This window comes from Schistocerca serialis, chromosome 10 (assembly GCF_023864345.2).
Source record: "Schistocerca serialis cubense isolate TAMUIC-IGC-003099 chromosome 10, iqSchSeri2.2, whole genome shotgun sequence".
Lineage (NCBI taxonomy): Eukaryota > Metazoa > Arthropoda > Insecta > Orthoptera > Acrididae > Schistocerca > Schistocerca serialis.
In genome coordinates, this window is record NC_064647.1 from 176,248,015 (window position 1) to 176,260,137 (window position 12,123).

The window sequence follows — 12,123 nt, forward strand, 5'->3', positions numbered from 1 at the left end:
GTTTTTGACAGAAAATGCATCATTACAGATAATGGCATCACCTTCAAAACAGACTGAAATTGTTGGTAATATTTTCTTTTATGTCACTAATATACAACATAAACAGCAAAGGTTTGTGTACACTTCCCTGGGGCATACTTGAAGTTACTTTTACATTTGCTGACACCTCTCCATCCGATATAACATGCTTCATCCTTCCTACCAAAAGGTTCTCAGTCAAGTCATAAACTTTGCTCAGTCTTCTTTATATACAATCATACTTTTGACAATAGGCACATGTGTGAAGCTGAATCAAATGCGAAAAGCAAAAGAAGTCAAGAAATAGTGTCTCCTTTTAATTTAAAAGGGGTATGTGCGTAGTTTTTTAGCTAGTCACCTTAGGTGTTAATCCTTTTGCCAAAGTTATATGCAGTTAGCACAATTAAATGTCATTCTTTGTATACTCATGAAAATCCTATGAACAGGATTTGTGGAAGTATGCATCATGCACCCTTTGGACCTGGTGAAGACACGATTCCAACTGCAGGGAACGCGCCATGCGGCACCTTCCCTGGCTGGCAGTGTACAGCACTACCACTATACAGGTATCCTCGACTGTATGCGGACAATGTACCGCCATGAGGGTTTTTTCTCCTTCTGGAAAGGCGTCATACCACCCATACTTGTCGAGACACCAAAGAGGGCAGTGAAGGTGAGTTTGGTGCTCGAAATCTAAAGTAATTACTGATCTGAGCTTTTTTATTGAATAAGAGATAGAGAATCATTTTTATGTCATTGCAAGCTTATGTTACCATTGGGGGAAGGGGGGGGGATGATTTCTCCCTTCCCTCCCCCACTACTTATTTCAGCACCTAACAACAATCTTCTGTGCATCATGTTTTTATTTCTGAAGCTATATCATTTAACTCTTGAATTTTACAGTGTGGCCTGCTGTTACCAAAAAATGTTCAAATGTATGTGAAATGTTATGGGACTTAACTGCTAAGGTCATCAGTCCCTAAGCTTACACACACACCCATGCCCAAGGGAGGACTTGAACCTTTGACGGCATCAGCAGCACAGTCCATGACTGCAGCACCTTAGACCACTCGGCTAATCTTGGCAGCTGCTGTTACCACTTTATGACGTGACATCACTTCATGTTTGTTGTGATACTGCATTTTCTTAGTGTGCTTTGTAGGATTTGATCATGCACATTGTTTAACAGTACCTTTAAACACTTTACTGTTAACTATTATCACAAAAAACAAACCCCTCTCAACCTCTTGGTGCAGAAAATAACTGACAAATAGTTACTAACACTGTATTCAAACTCCTGCCTCAGTTGGTACAAGATAACCTGAAATGGAATAAAAACTAGTTACTCTTTGTAATTTGCTGTTCGTATGAACACATATGATTAAACCAATGTCACTCTAGACTATTAGAGGACTGTCCTGTCAAGTCTACACACTGCAAAAATGAAATTTTGTATATCACCAAAAACACCAGAGGAAGTGCTCAAGATAATTCTTACATAGGTTAAAGAATCTTTGTATTTTTAATTTGTGTATAATGCCTGTCATTGAGGTATTGGCAATATGTCATTTCATCATATAAGTAAAACATTTTTTTCTTTTTTTTGCAGTTTTTCACGTTTGAACAATATAAGCGGTTCTTTTTATTTGGCGCTCCGGCACCTACACCAATAGTAAGTACCTTATGTATTAAAGTAGTATTTCTCTTTGATAATACAATTATCTGGTTGCTACACAGAATTACTTTCAGTATAATGAGAACAAAAATTAAACATTTAACATTACCTTCTGCATACTATCACAAGTTTAGAGCAAGAGTTACATGGATAATACATAATTTTGGAGTAATATTTTGGTCAATTAAAGAATAATATGACATACATAATTTATTTGCTTGATTACAAGAGATGAGAAAAAAGTAAGACAACAGTAATGGGAGTCTGGCAGATGACCCTAGAAAACATGCAATAGCAGAAGATGTGTGTACGTCTTTTGTTAATGTATTTCCTGTTGTGTTCGATATTCATGAAGATTCTCCTCCTTGATGGGATGTAGTGAACATGATGAATGTATGAAGGAGTGAATGAATGAAGACTGTGAGGCATGGAGAATTCTAGAAGATGCCAGTCATTCAACACTTATGCCTACACAGTAGCGTCAGCAGAAGCTGCCGTTCACTTCTGTGAAACATGGGTTGTGTCTGGGACAGTGACAGACTGCTGCATGACAGCAGCCAGACCCAGGTCATCCAGAGGTGTCCAAGTGACACATAAACACGGGACTTCAAACTGAACCTTGGGCAATAGTATTTAGATCATCAGGTCCAGCCCATCATCATTGATAGAGCTGGGCCATATTACGACACACAGCCTGTGTCAGTAGTTGCTGAACTTTTGATGCAATCATGACTGCCATCCCGGGTCTGTGAATCAATGTGCACTTTTTGTCATGGCTGAGGGAGTCACACCTTTCAATGTACCCCAGGTAGCAAGCAATAAATGAACTTTATTTACGCTCAGACAGAATACAACCAAACAGTCATTTGGAATTGAATACAGTATTACTTGGTTCAAATCCACTGGTGTTGCACTACAAGATTTTTTATGAGGGTGACATCAGTGCAGTTGTATTGGTGGAGAGTGGTAGGGCTTGAATACAGTGCAGGAAAGAGGTCCAGGGGAGAGGGAAGTTTGTAGCTGATCAGAGATAAATGCACTGTGAGTGTGGCAGACACTGGGCCCGGTGTACAGTAACTGGATGAGACGCGGAGCAATGGCTCAGAGGCAACTTGCATTGAAGACGTTTGTGGCCTATCTGAAGAACTTAAACAACGTGTGGAGTGAAGATTTGGGATTCAGCTCAGAGGGAAAATGTTGGCAGTCAATACGGCGGTCAATACTGGGATGACATGAAGTTAAGACTCTAGTGCAATGCCGAGTGTACGACAGCACTCGGCAACAGGTGCTCAAATTGAGGGACTGGTGACTGCAGTCAGTGCTATGGCCCGGAGTGGCTCCCAGTATGAACTGTGCCTTTGTAAGCACTCAGTGGAAGAATACTTCCGCTAGATAAGAGGGCACACAATCGGCAGAAGGATAATCAGTGCCTAGGATGGCAGCTCTAATTCTGGCACCTCTTGCACCTCTGATGACAAAGCTAGTGTGACATATTAACACGGCTGCTGTGCGAGATGAAGTTGACAACAAAAGATAATGTGCTTACATTTGTGGTTGCACTGTTTACCCACATCTCCATAGTGGTGTTTCCAGCGGCTCGGAGAGGCAGTAGGCCCGAAGCACATCTGTGTTGCTTACTGACGGATCTCAGAGGGATACTATAGACTGCCATCTGACTGCCTAGGCCCAAGCAGCCAGCAGCCTGCTGTTGTCCCCAAGATCTGTGCCATGCACTGAGTTCCAGTTGGCTCTGTGCTGTGGCTGACCACTGTGGCTCCCCAGCCTCCAGTTCCCTGTTCATCACCTGGGTAGTCCTGCTGGCCATGATGGCCTAGTCCTGGCTACCAGCTGCCTCATTGCTGCCCTGCCACACTGACTCACACTGCCGGTGTGTCTGTGATGGTTTGCTCGGGTCTGAGAGTCGTTAGTGGCTCCCTACTGTCTGCTTGTTACAGATACTCTGTTCTACATTCATGTATGATTGTTAATAAGAGTTTTTGCAACAGATTGGCTGCCTATATTGTCTGCATCTCCACACACCTCCAGCAGAGAATTGCTCACTCTCACCTTCTTGAAGCAAAACCCCATTACAGCGGACACAAAGGCATTTCAGCAGTCATTCTTCCTGCACACTGTATGTGAAGGGTACAGGAAGAAACCCTTTTATGCTGTACTATGGAAAGTACACTGTGCCATGTACTTCCCAGTGGTTGGCAAAGTATGAATGGTGACACAGGTGTAGATCATGATTCCATTGTGCCCAACACAAAGACTTCCTATTCCCCAAAGGTTTTGACAAAGTGCAATAAAGTTGTTATGGCTGTCTTGTGTTTGAAAGTGATGCTTGCAGGTAACAAGCATCTTTTTTATTGCCCCTGACCTAACAGAAATACAATAGTATCCGTGAGCACAAACTGATTGTTGCCCACGGTGGATCCAGAACCTCATGATTGAACAACAACACAAACAGGAGGTTTAAGGCTATAAAACAATTAACCAATAATTGCGACTAGTGCACCTCACTCTTATGCTTCACTCATAAATGACAGGTTGAAGGGGGCAACTTCCTGAACAAAGTTCGACAAATCACTTTCAGTGGTAGGGTCACATTACAAATCGAGCTATCGAAGGAGAGACTGACATGAAGCCATTAATTAGGACATTAAAGGGATACAGGTATAAATCACTTCTTGTTAGGTATTTGGAGAACACTGGATACCAAAGCCTATAGCAGAACACCAGCAAATTGGCAGCTTTGCAGATGAGAAAGTGATGGATATCAGGATGTTTATCTGGAAGATGAAGGATGGTGAAATATTGTTCTCTCCCATAACATTTTACCCAGTGTTTTGGTTTTTTGACCAGAACACTTCCAGGATTATTAATTTTTTTCATTTAATAAGCAAGTACTTACCTATCTGGTAACTCTCCTTATTTCCCACACTGTAATTATTTGTTATGTTCAGCAAGAAAGGCTGCTGTACAAACAAACAAACAAACAAACAAACAAAAAAAAAACACATTTTTCATATTGTTATATATATGCAACTACATATTCTTGTCTTTTAACATTTACGTTCCTCTTCTTTTGTTATAAATTTAAGTCTGATATACTTTATATTACATTGTAGGTATTGTTTTGATGCTGTTTGTTGGAATTAACTTGTGGTTGACAGATTGAGCTGAACTGTACTACCTCTGTACACTCATATTTTTACTGACTTCTCAGACTAGAAAATTATATGATGCAATGCTTTTCATGTAAATACAGCTGCAAATATGCTTCAGTTTTTTAAATGCTGTTCAGATAATTTGAATTTGCAGTATTTGACAAAAGTGAAACAAAATATATCTGTTTTCTTATTGGTCTGGTTTCTACATCATTTATTTTTCTATTAGGTGTGTCTACACTCTGTGATCTTTGTTTCAGACATTTTCCTTGGCAGGTCTGTGCGCTGGCATTACTGAAGCAATTCTGGTTAATCCATTTGAGGTTGTCAAAGTGACACTCCAGTCTAATAGGGCACATCTCAAAGAAACCCCTAGCACATGGTCTGTTACCAAGGAAATAATCAGAACCCAGGTAAATAAATATTAATACCACACAAGTATGGTACTGTACTCATGGCAGTGCTCTATCTGTGGGACTGGTTTGGGAAACAGTAAAATAAAAAAGAGAGATGTTTCAGAGAATTTATATATGATACTAATCAAACTGGAGTTTAATAAAAAATAATAATATGTAAAGTACAAGGTGATTCAAAAAGGAAGAGCAGAGTTCAGTTGTTTATTATAGGCAAACTGTGATAGGTAGAACACAGTGCACACATCACTGGATAGAGGAAGGTTCAAAGTTTAACATTCGCACAGACACTGTACCAAACACGCAACATGAGCACCATGCTTCACTCAAAAAACATTGAAATGGTGGGCCATTTCATTCCACACATGAATCAACAGGTCTCTGTGTACTGAATCAACAGCCTCAACAGTTTCATTTCTCAGATCTTGAAGAGTAGCTGCCATAAGTGGGACAAAGACTCTGTCTTTTATATACTCTCACAGAAAAAAATTGCAGGTGTGAGGTCCATTGACCTGGGAGGCCAAAAACAATGAACAGGATGTTGTTGGCCACCTCTTCCAATTCAACATTGTAATGGTGTTGTTAAGATAAAGCAATACCTCAAGGTGAAAATGAAGTGGGCAGCCATCGTTCATAAAAATGAAATCATTGCAACCTTTGAGAAGGTGAGGAAACAACCAATTTCACAGCATCTTCAGGTATGACATTCCTGTCACAGTTTCCATTGCAAAAAAGAAAGGTCCATAAAGTTTGTGAAAGAGAAACAGCACAAAACATATTCAGTGTCAGTGAGACTCTTTCATGTTCAATGACAATGGCAGGATTTTGTAACCCCCAGATTCTTACATTATGGTGGTTTGCTTTACGTGGTAGATGAAATGTTGATTCATCTGAACAGATGAGTTGTTCAGAAAAGTGTCTTCTGCCATAGCCCGGAGAATTGAAATGCCAAATTTTTTCCTCCTGTTATAGTCGCTGGGATGCAACTGCTGCAGTAACTGCAACGTGTAAGACTTCATATGCAGGTGTCATTTCAGGACATGCCCTCACCATTGTTTGAGGAAGTTGAAGTTCCTGGCCTGCCCTTCTTGTGAACTTCTGAGGGCTCCATGTGAATGCATCTTGGATATACTCAATATTTTCATTAGGTGTGCATGACTGACCAGTGCTCTTCCTTATGCCAGTCATAAATCTGTTTGTGCAAAGGTGGCTTCCTGCTGAATCAATGATGGAATGCATGTTGGACTTGAACAATGGATTGATTTTGTGTAAATTCCAAGACACAGTGTGTGAAAACTTTGAACCTTCCTATATCCGTTAACACACATGATGTGTTCCAGTCTTTTGCAGTTTGTCTCTAATGATCAATTGAAATCCATCCTTTCTTTTTGAATCACCCTCTATTCTTGTTATGGTGTGGAACTGTATTTTGTAGTGTAAAGTAAAATGGAGATAATTCTTAAAGAGATAAGTAATGGAAGGATTGTAGGCAATCACACATCATACAATTGAGGCATTGAGCAGTTGACAGACATCCATAAAGAAGACTGGAAACATTTCTGATCTTTTGGACAATTTGTAGTGTTGGCAGAAGAGCCAACACTGTGTTTCTAGAGGAGGCCGAAATGCACGCGTTTAATTACACGCTGACTGGCGCGAGGTCTGGAACAGTTAAAGGAATTAATAGTAGCAAATAAAGTAAGTAGTTGATATAATACTTAACTTTAATCCACAATTGTAGAACATCGCTCTTGATGATACATGCTTCACATAATAAATATCAATTGAATACGGCGCCTTGGTAGGTCGTAGCAAATGTGGCTGAAGGCTATGCTAACTATCGTCTTGGCAAATGAGAGCGTAATTGTCAGTGAACCATTGCTATGAACGTCGGCTGTACAACTGGGGCGAGTGCTAGTACGTCTCTCTAGACCTGCCATGTGGTGGCGCTTGGTCTGCTATCACTGACAGTGGCGACACGCGGGTCCGCCGTATACTAACGGACCGCGGCCGATTTAAAGGCTACCACCTAGCAAGTGTGGTGTCTGGCGGTGACACCACACAATTTCCTTCTTCAGAGTTGACAAAAACATACACATGTATTGTACAGCATAAGTAAAATAAAATAGGTCTGCAAAATATTTTAAGACTGGAAACAGCCACTTTTGACATTGATGCAGCACAGTGGCCAATTCCTCAAACTGTGAGACACATGTAGCAGCTTTGCTTGAGGGATAGCAACAGTAGCATTTTCATTGCTTTGCTGCAGCTCTTCCAGTGTGTGAGGATTATTTGAATACACCTGACCCTCGTGTTCTCCTGACAAGGTTGTCAAAGCAGGGTGTGCTGTCACTCCATCTTTCTGAAATATCCATACTGTTATTTATCTTCTATGGGTTGGTCTACTTATGGATTAAACAGTTGCCTGACACACCAGACATTACTCACCAATGTTGAGATTGTGCGATGGCTCTTCAAAGTACTAATGGGAATTTTCTGATGCATAATGGTGCATGTTCTGTGAGTTCACATGCTCTGACAGGCCGAACCGGGACCCAAAAGTCTCGAATCCACTTTACTCAGCAGAACTTGACATGCAAAAGTTTTTCTGGACATTTTAACTCATGCACAATGGTAAATTTGCAAGGGTATAGATGCAGGTCTTTTTGATAAAGTTTCAGCATAATCTCTTAATTCCCCCTTCTGCAGATAAACAGTGTTGAGATTTTGTCAGACTTTGTTCCAGGCTTCCGTTCACTTCAGCAATGTTTTCTGGTGTTAGAACTCTTTTCAGATAGTTGCAGTTTTTATTCCCTACAGAGCCTCTTGCAGTCATTTTTCCACCAAGTTTTGCATTGCAGATATTGTTAGAGGTTTTTTCCAAAACACTTCCATTCTTAATCTCTTATGCAGTTCAAGACACATTTTCCACGAATTGTGCTTCGCATAATGCTTGATAAGGAATGTGCACTATTTTGTGGTGAGCACTATGTTGTGTTTCATTTGACTGGTCACTAATAGGTTGTCTTCTCTTTCTCTGTCAGCTGTAATGACACAGTGAAGTACCTGTGGCAGGGCATATGGGTGATGTGCATGCACTGACCTGCGGAAGCAACTGATTGGTTTATATATTTGCTCATGTCAGAAGCCTACATTTACAGTGCACCCTATACATATATATTTACAAAAAAAGAACTTTCAGAAATATCATTGACTAACTTGCAAATCAGATGACCTGTTGAAAATTGAGACATACCTAGGACACTATCCCGGCAAGCAAATTTGAGGGAGGACTTTGCTCTACCAACAGCAGTTCTTAAGCAATTAAGGGACCTCCAAACACCACACTCTTCATTGCGGCTGACTTTTTCTCAGTGTTAGCTCTAGGCTGAGCTGGCTTATAGCCAGACACTGGGTGAGCTTAAACGTTCTCAGCATTCGGTCATTCACAGTCTGTGGCAACTTCTTGACGAATAGTTGGAGTTACGATACTGGCAAGACAGTAAATCTTTTTAACAGGAGTAGGTTTCTCATACCCTGTAATCAGGCTGCAAGCTTCATTCACGGTAGGGCCCATAGTAAATAGGGGAAGCATACTTTGCTGCATAATAGCACAAGGCCAAGGCGATGGCTCTAAGAACTTGTGGTCTCACCTCCCCAGTTTGCATCTCTTAACTTTCTCAGGATATTATTCAGAGTGCTGATTTTATGTTTGATATTGGAGTAGTGGTGTCTGAAAGTGTGGGTGCAGTCTAGTGTTACCCCTAAGTAATGTGGAGTGAAGCAGTATTCCAGTGGGGTGCTGTTTCAAGACATATTCAGGTTTGTTAAGGCCTCCCTGTTTTCAGGATGGAAAGCATAGGGTAGGATTACTGAGGGGTTGGGCCTTAGGAGGTTAATCCTGTAGTCTGTGCCTAGTTCTTTCAGGGCATCATCAAGAGCGAGTTCTATCTCTTCAAATGTTTCCTTGGCATGGCGATGTCATCAGGATAGAAAAAATTTCTTCTGTTGTAAGGATGTGGCTGGTCATTAATATAAACATTAAACAGCAGCGGAGCCAGCATCAGCTAAACAGTGAGGGTTTAGTGTTGCTCCTCATATTATTTGTGTTCCACTCAAGACCTTTCAGTATTGAAATACTAAAGAGAGCTGATGAAAATGAATCTTGTGCATATTAACTTTACATCTCATTTATCGTCAGCTTCTATTCACACATATTACTGTTCTTGTTTATTACACAAGGAAACATCTTTTTGCATATTTTCATAACTTTTTATTTTATAAAACTTACATTATGAGCTACAAGCCCATTTTTTTAGTGTTGCTATTTCAGAGGTGTTTTTCACATCCTCTGCTGTATTAAAAAAAACATAGAACATACAGCTTGAAAAGAAAATAAGCAGTAATGCATCACAATCTTACAGTATACAGCATGTAAATTAAATGTTGATATGGGTCATTGATGGTGTGATGTCTAATAGATTACAGGTTAAGTATTTTAAGGAGCAAAGATAACAACTCACTTAATAGTGGAGACACTGAATCATAAATAAGCACATGTACAAGACTGAGAGTATAGCTAGCTTTCGTTCAGATCCTTCTTCATTGCTGTAGATTACATATAGACACACATACTTACATTCATACATACATACGAGGGTCATTTTTAAAGTAAGAACCGATTTGTAATGGGGTAAGAGAGACTTTTTTCATGAATGTAAATTGTATCACAAACTACAGTATGTACATTTTTTCACTTTTGAACACAGCCACCTTCCATCATTCATTACATATGTATAAACTTCAACAAGCTGCTGGTGAATTTCAGCAGGACGGACTTGTTTTTCATTTAAGAACTGAATAACTGAGCACACCTCACATTCGTTGGGATTACTGACTGACGTGGTGACAAACGAAGCAGTATAACTATACAGCCAACACTAGCAGAGGGAAGAAACATGTTGGTGACATAGTGAGAAACTGGCCAAAAGTGGCTGACTGAACGGATGTCACATGACAGGATGCATGGACATGATGCACTACCAATTCTTACTTTAAAAATGACCCTCGTATGTACACACACATACATGTATATGGCTACATTATGCTGGAACAATAATTTCCACAGTATTTAAAGATGGAGTTTCTGGCTCAAATTATAAAATGAATGGCACAGAATAGGTATGGAAAGAGGAAAGATCAATCCAGTTTCCTTTCAGTCTTTGTGCCAATATCCAGAAGCACAAAAAAAGCAAAGTATATTTAATAATTGAATTGCAGTTCCCATCCTTTTTAATATCTAAAATTTCAAATCCTGAAAGTTGTTGTCTTTTTGGTCCTGAGTGCAGTATTTTGGGCCATTTATGAAATTTTCCTGATAGGATTCTAAACAGTGCTGTGCAAGGGCAAAGTCTGTCTTCTACAGTTTCCTGCATCTTTGCTGTTTCATTTTATTGTGTACAGATCTCCCTCATGTTTACTATTTAATATGAGGCATACTTTTGGCAAGTATTAATAGGGGACTGTGTTTTTGTCTACTGTCTGCATGGTGAAATAGGCCTCTGAATAATATTTTTTGCTTTCAAAATACCATCTGTTCTGTCTGACAGTTCTTCAATTTGTGCTTCCACTCATCTTTTCTTGGGAAGTTATTGTGAGGGATATTATTACCCTTGCTTGCTTTCTTTTCTTCCTATGGAGTATGCTGTGTATTAGGGTAGGGTGGTAACCATTATTTAGAGCTATTGTTTTAAGTTACATAGCAAATAATCACCATGTTACTGGAAATTGGAAATTTGCTGTAAGGTCTTATGGGACCAAACTGCTGAGGTCATCGGTCTCTAAGCTTACACACTACTTAATCTAATGTAAGGACAACACCACACACCCAAGCCTGAGGGAGGACTCGAAGCTCCAACAGGGGGAGCCGTGTGGACTGTGACAAGGCACCTCAGTCTGCACAGCTACCCCGCGTGGCCATCATGTTACTCTCAGTGTCTATGTCTGCAACTGATTTTGGATGGAGGCAGACAGCTGAGATAAGCTAATGGGGAAGTGATGTCAAACAACCAAAGAAGATGATATTGCATATTTTCACTAATTATTGACTTACAGAATTATCTTCTGGGGCAGTGCACCTGAAGTAAATAAAATACAGTAAGCATATAATTAATTAAGCATTTTTTGTTTGCAAAAAGTATATGTTCAGCAAGACTGAACAATAAGAATATTGTGTAACATACATAACTGCAAATTGGCTCAACTTTACAAATGGCTGTACACCTCTGTAGCTGAGGGGTCAGTACAGCTGAATGCCACGTGATGGGCCTGCATCGATTCCCGGCTGGTTCGAAGATTTTCTTCACTCAGGCACTGGGTGTAACATTGTTGTCATCACCATTTCATTATCATTGACGTGCAAGTTGCTAAAATGCTGTCACCAGGCAGCCGAATTCCCCAAAGGGGGGCTCCCAGCCAGAAATGCCACATGCACTGTCTTTTCTTCCAAAGGACCACCCATGGGCTGCCCTTGTTTCTGGTACAAAACAGATACCGGCAATACGTCTCTGAGTCAGTTACAGGCCACCAATTGAAGGATTCGTGTGGTTGACAATGAACAGCTGTTAACTAGATATGTCTTTATTTCACTAACATATTAATTTATTTTATTTTATGGATGACCTTGCCTCCACAACATTGCAGTGGTGTGTGTGTGTGTGTGTGTGTGTGTGTGTGTGTGTGTGTGTGTGTTTGATTTGGACGTGCTAACAGTACTAAAATGTCTTTTGCCAAAATTTTGTCCCAATGCATATTTTGAGTAGAAAATGGACATCAAAGAAAGGCAATT

At 40.2% G+C, this 12,123-nt stretch overlaps 1 protein-coding gene across 1 annotated transcript in view; it reads left to right on the forward strand.

Moving 5' to 3' along the window:
• Nucleotides 1-12,123, forward strand: part of LOC126424982 (mitochondrial 2-oxodicarboxylate carrier) — an 82,400-nt gene that overhangs the window by 42,113 nt on the left and 28,164 nt on the right. Inside the window, exons 3-5 of the mRNA XM_050087869.1 lie at nucleotides 465-691; nucleotides 1,628-1,690; nucleotides 5,124-5,276. Coding sequence (XP_049943826.1) covers nucleotides 465-691; nucleotides 1,628-1,690; nucleotides 5,124-5,276 — 443 coding nt within the window. The remainder of the gene's footprint in view (nucleotides 1-464; nucleotides 692-1,627; nucleotides 1,691-5,123; nucleotides 5,277-12,123) is intronic.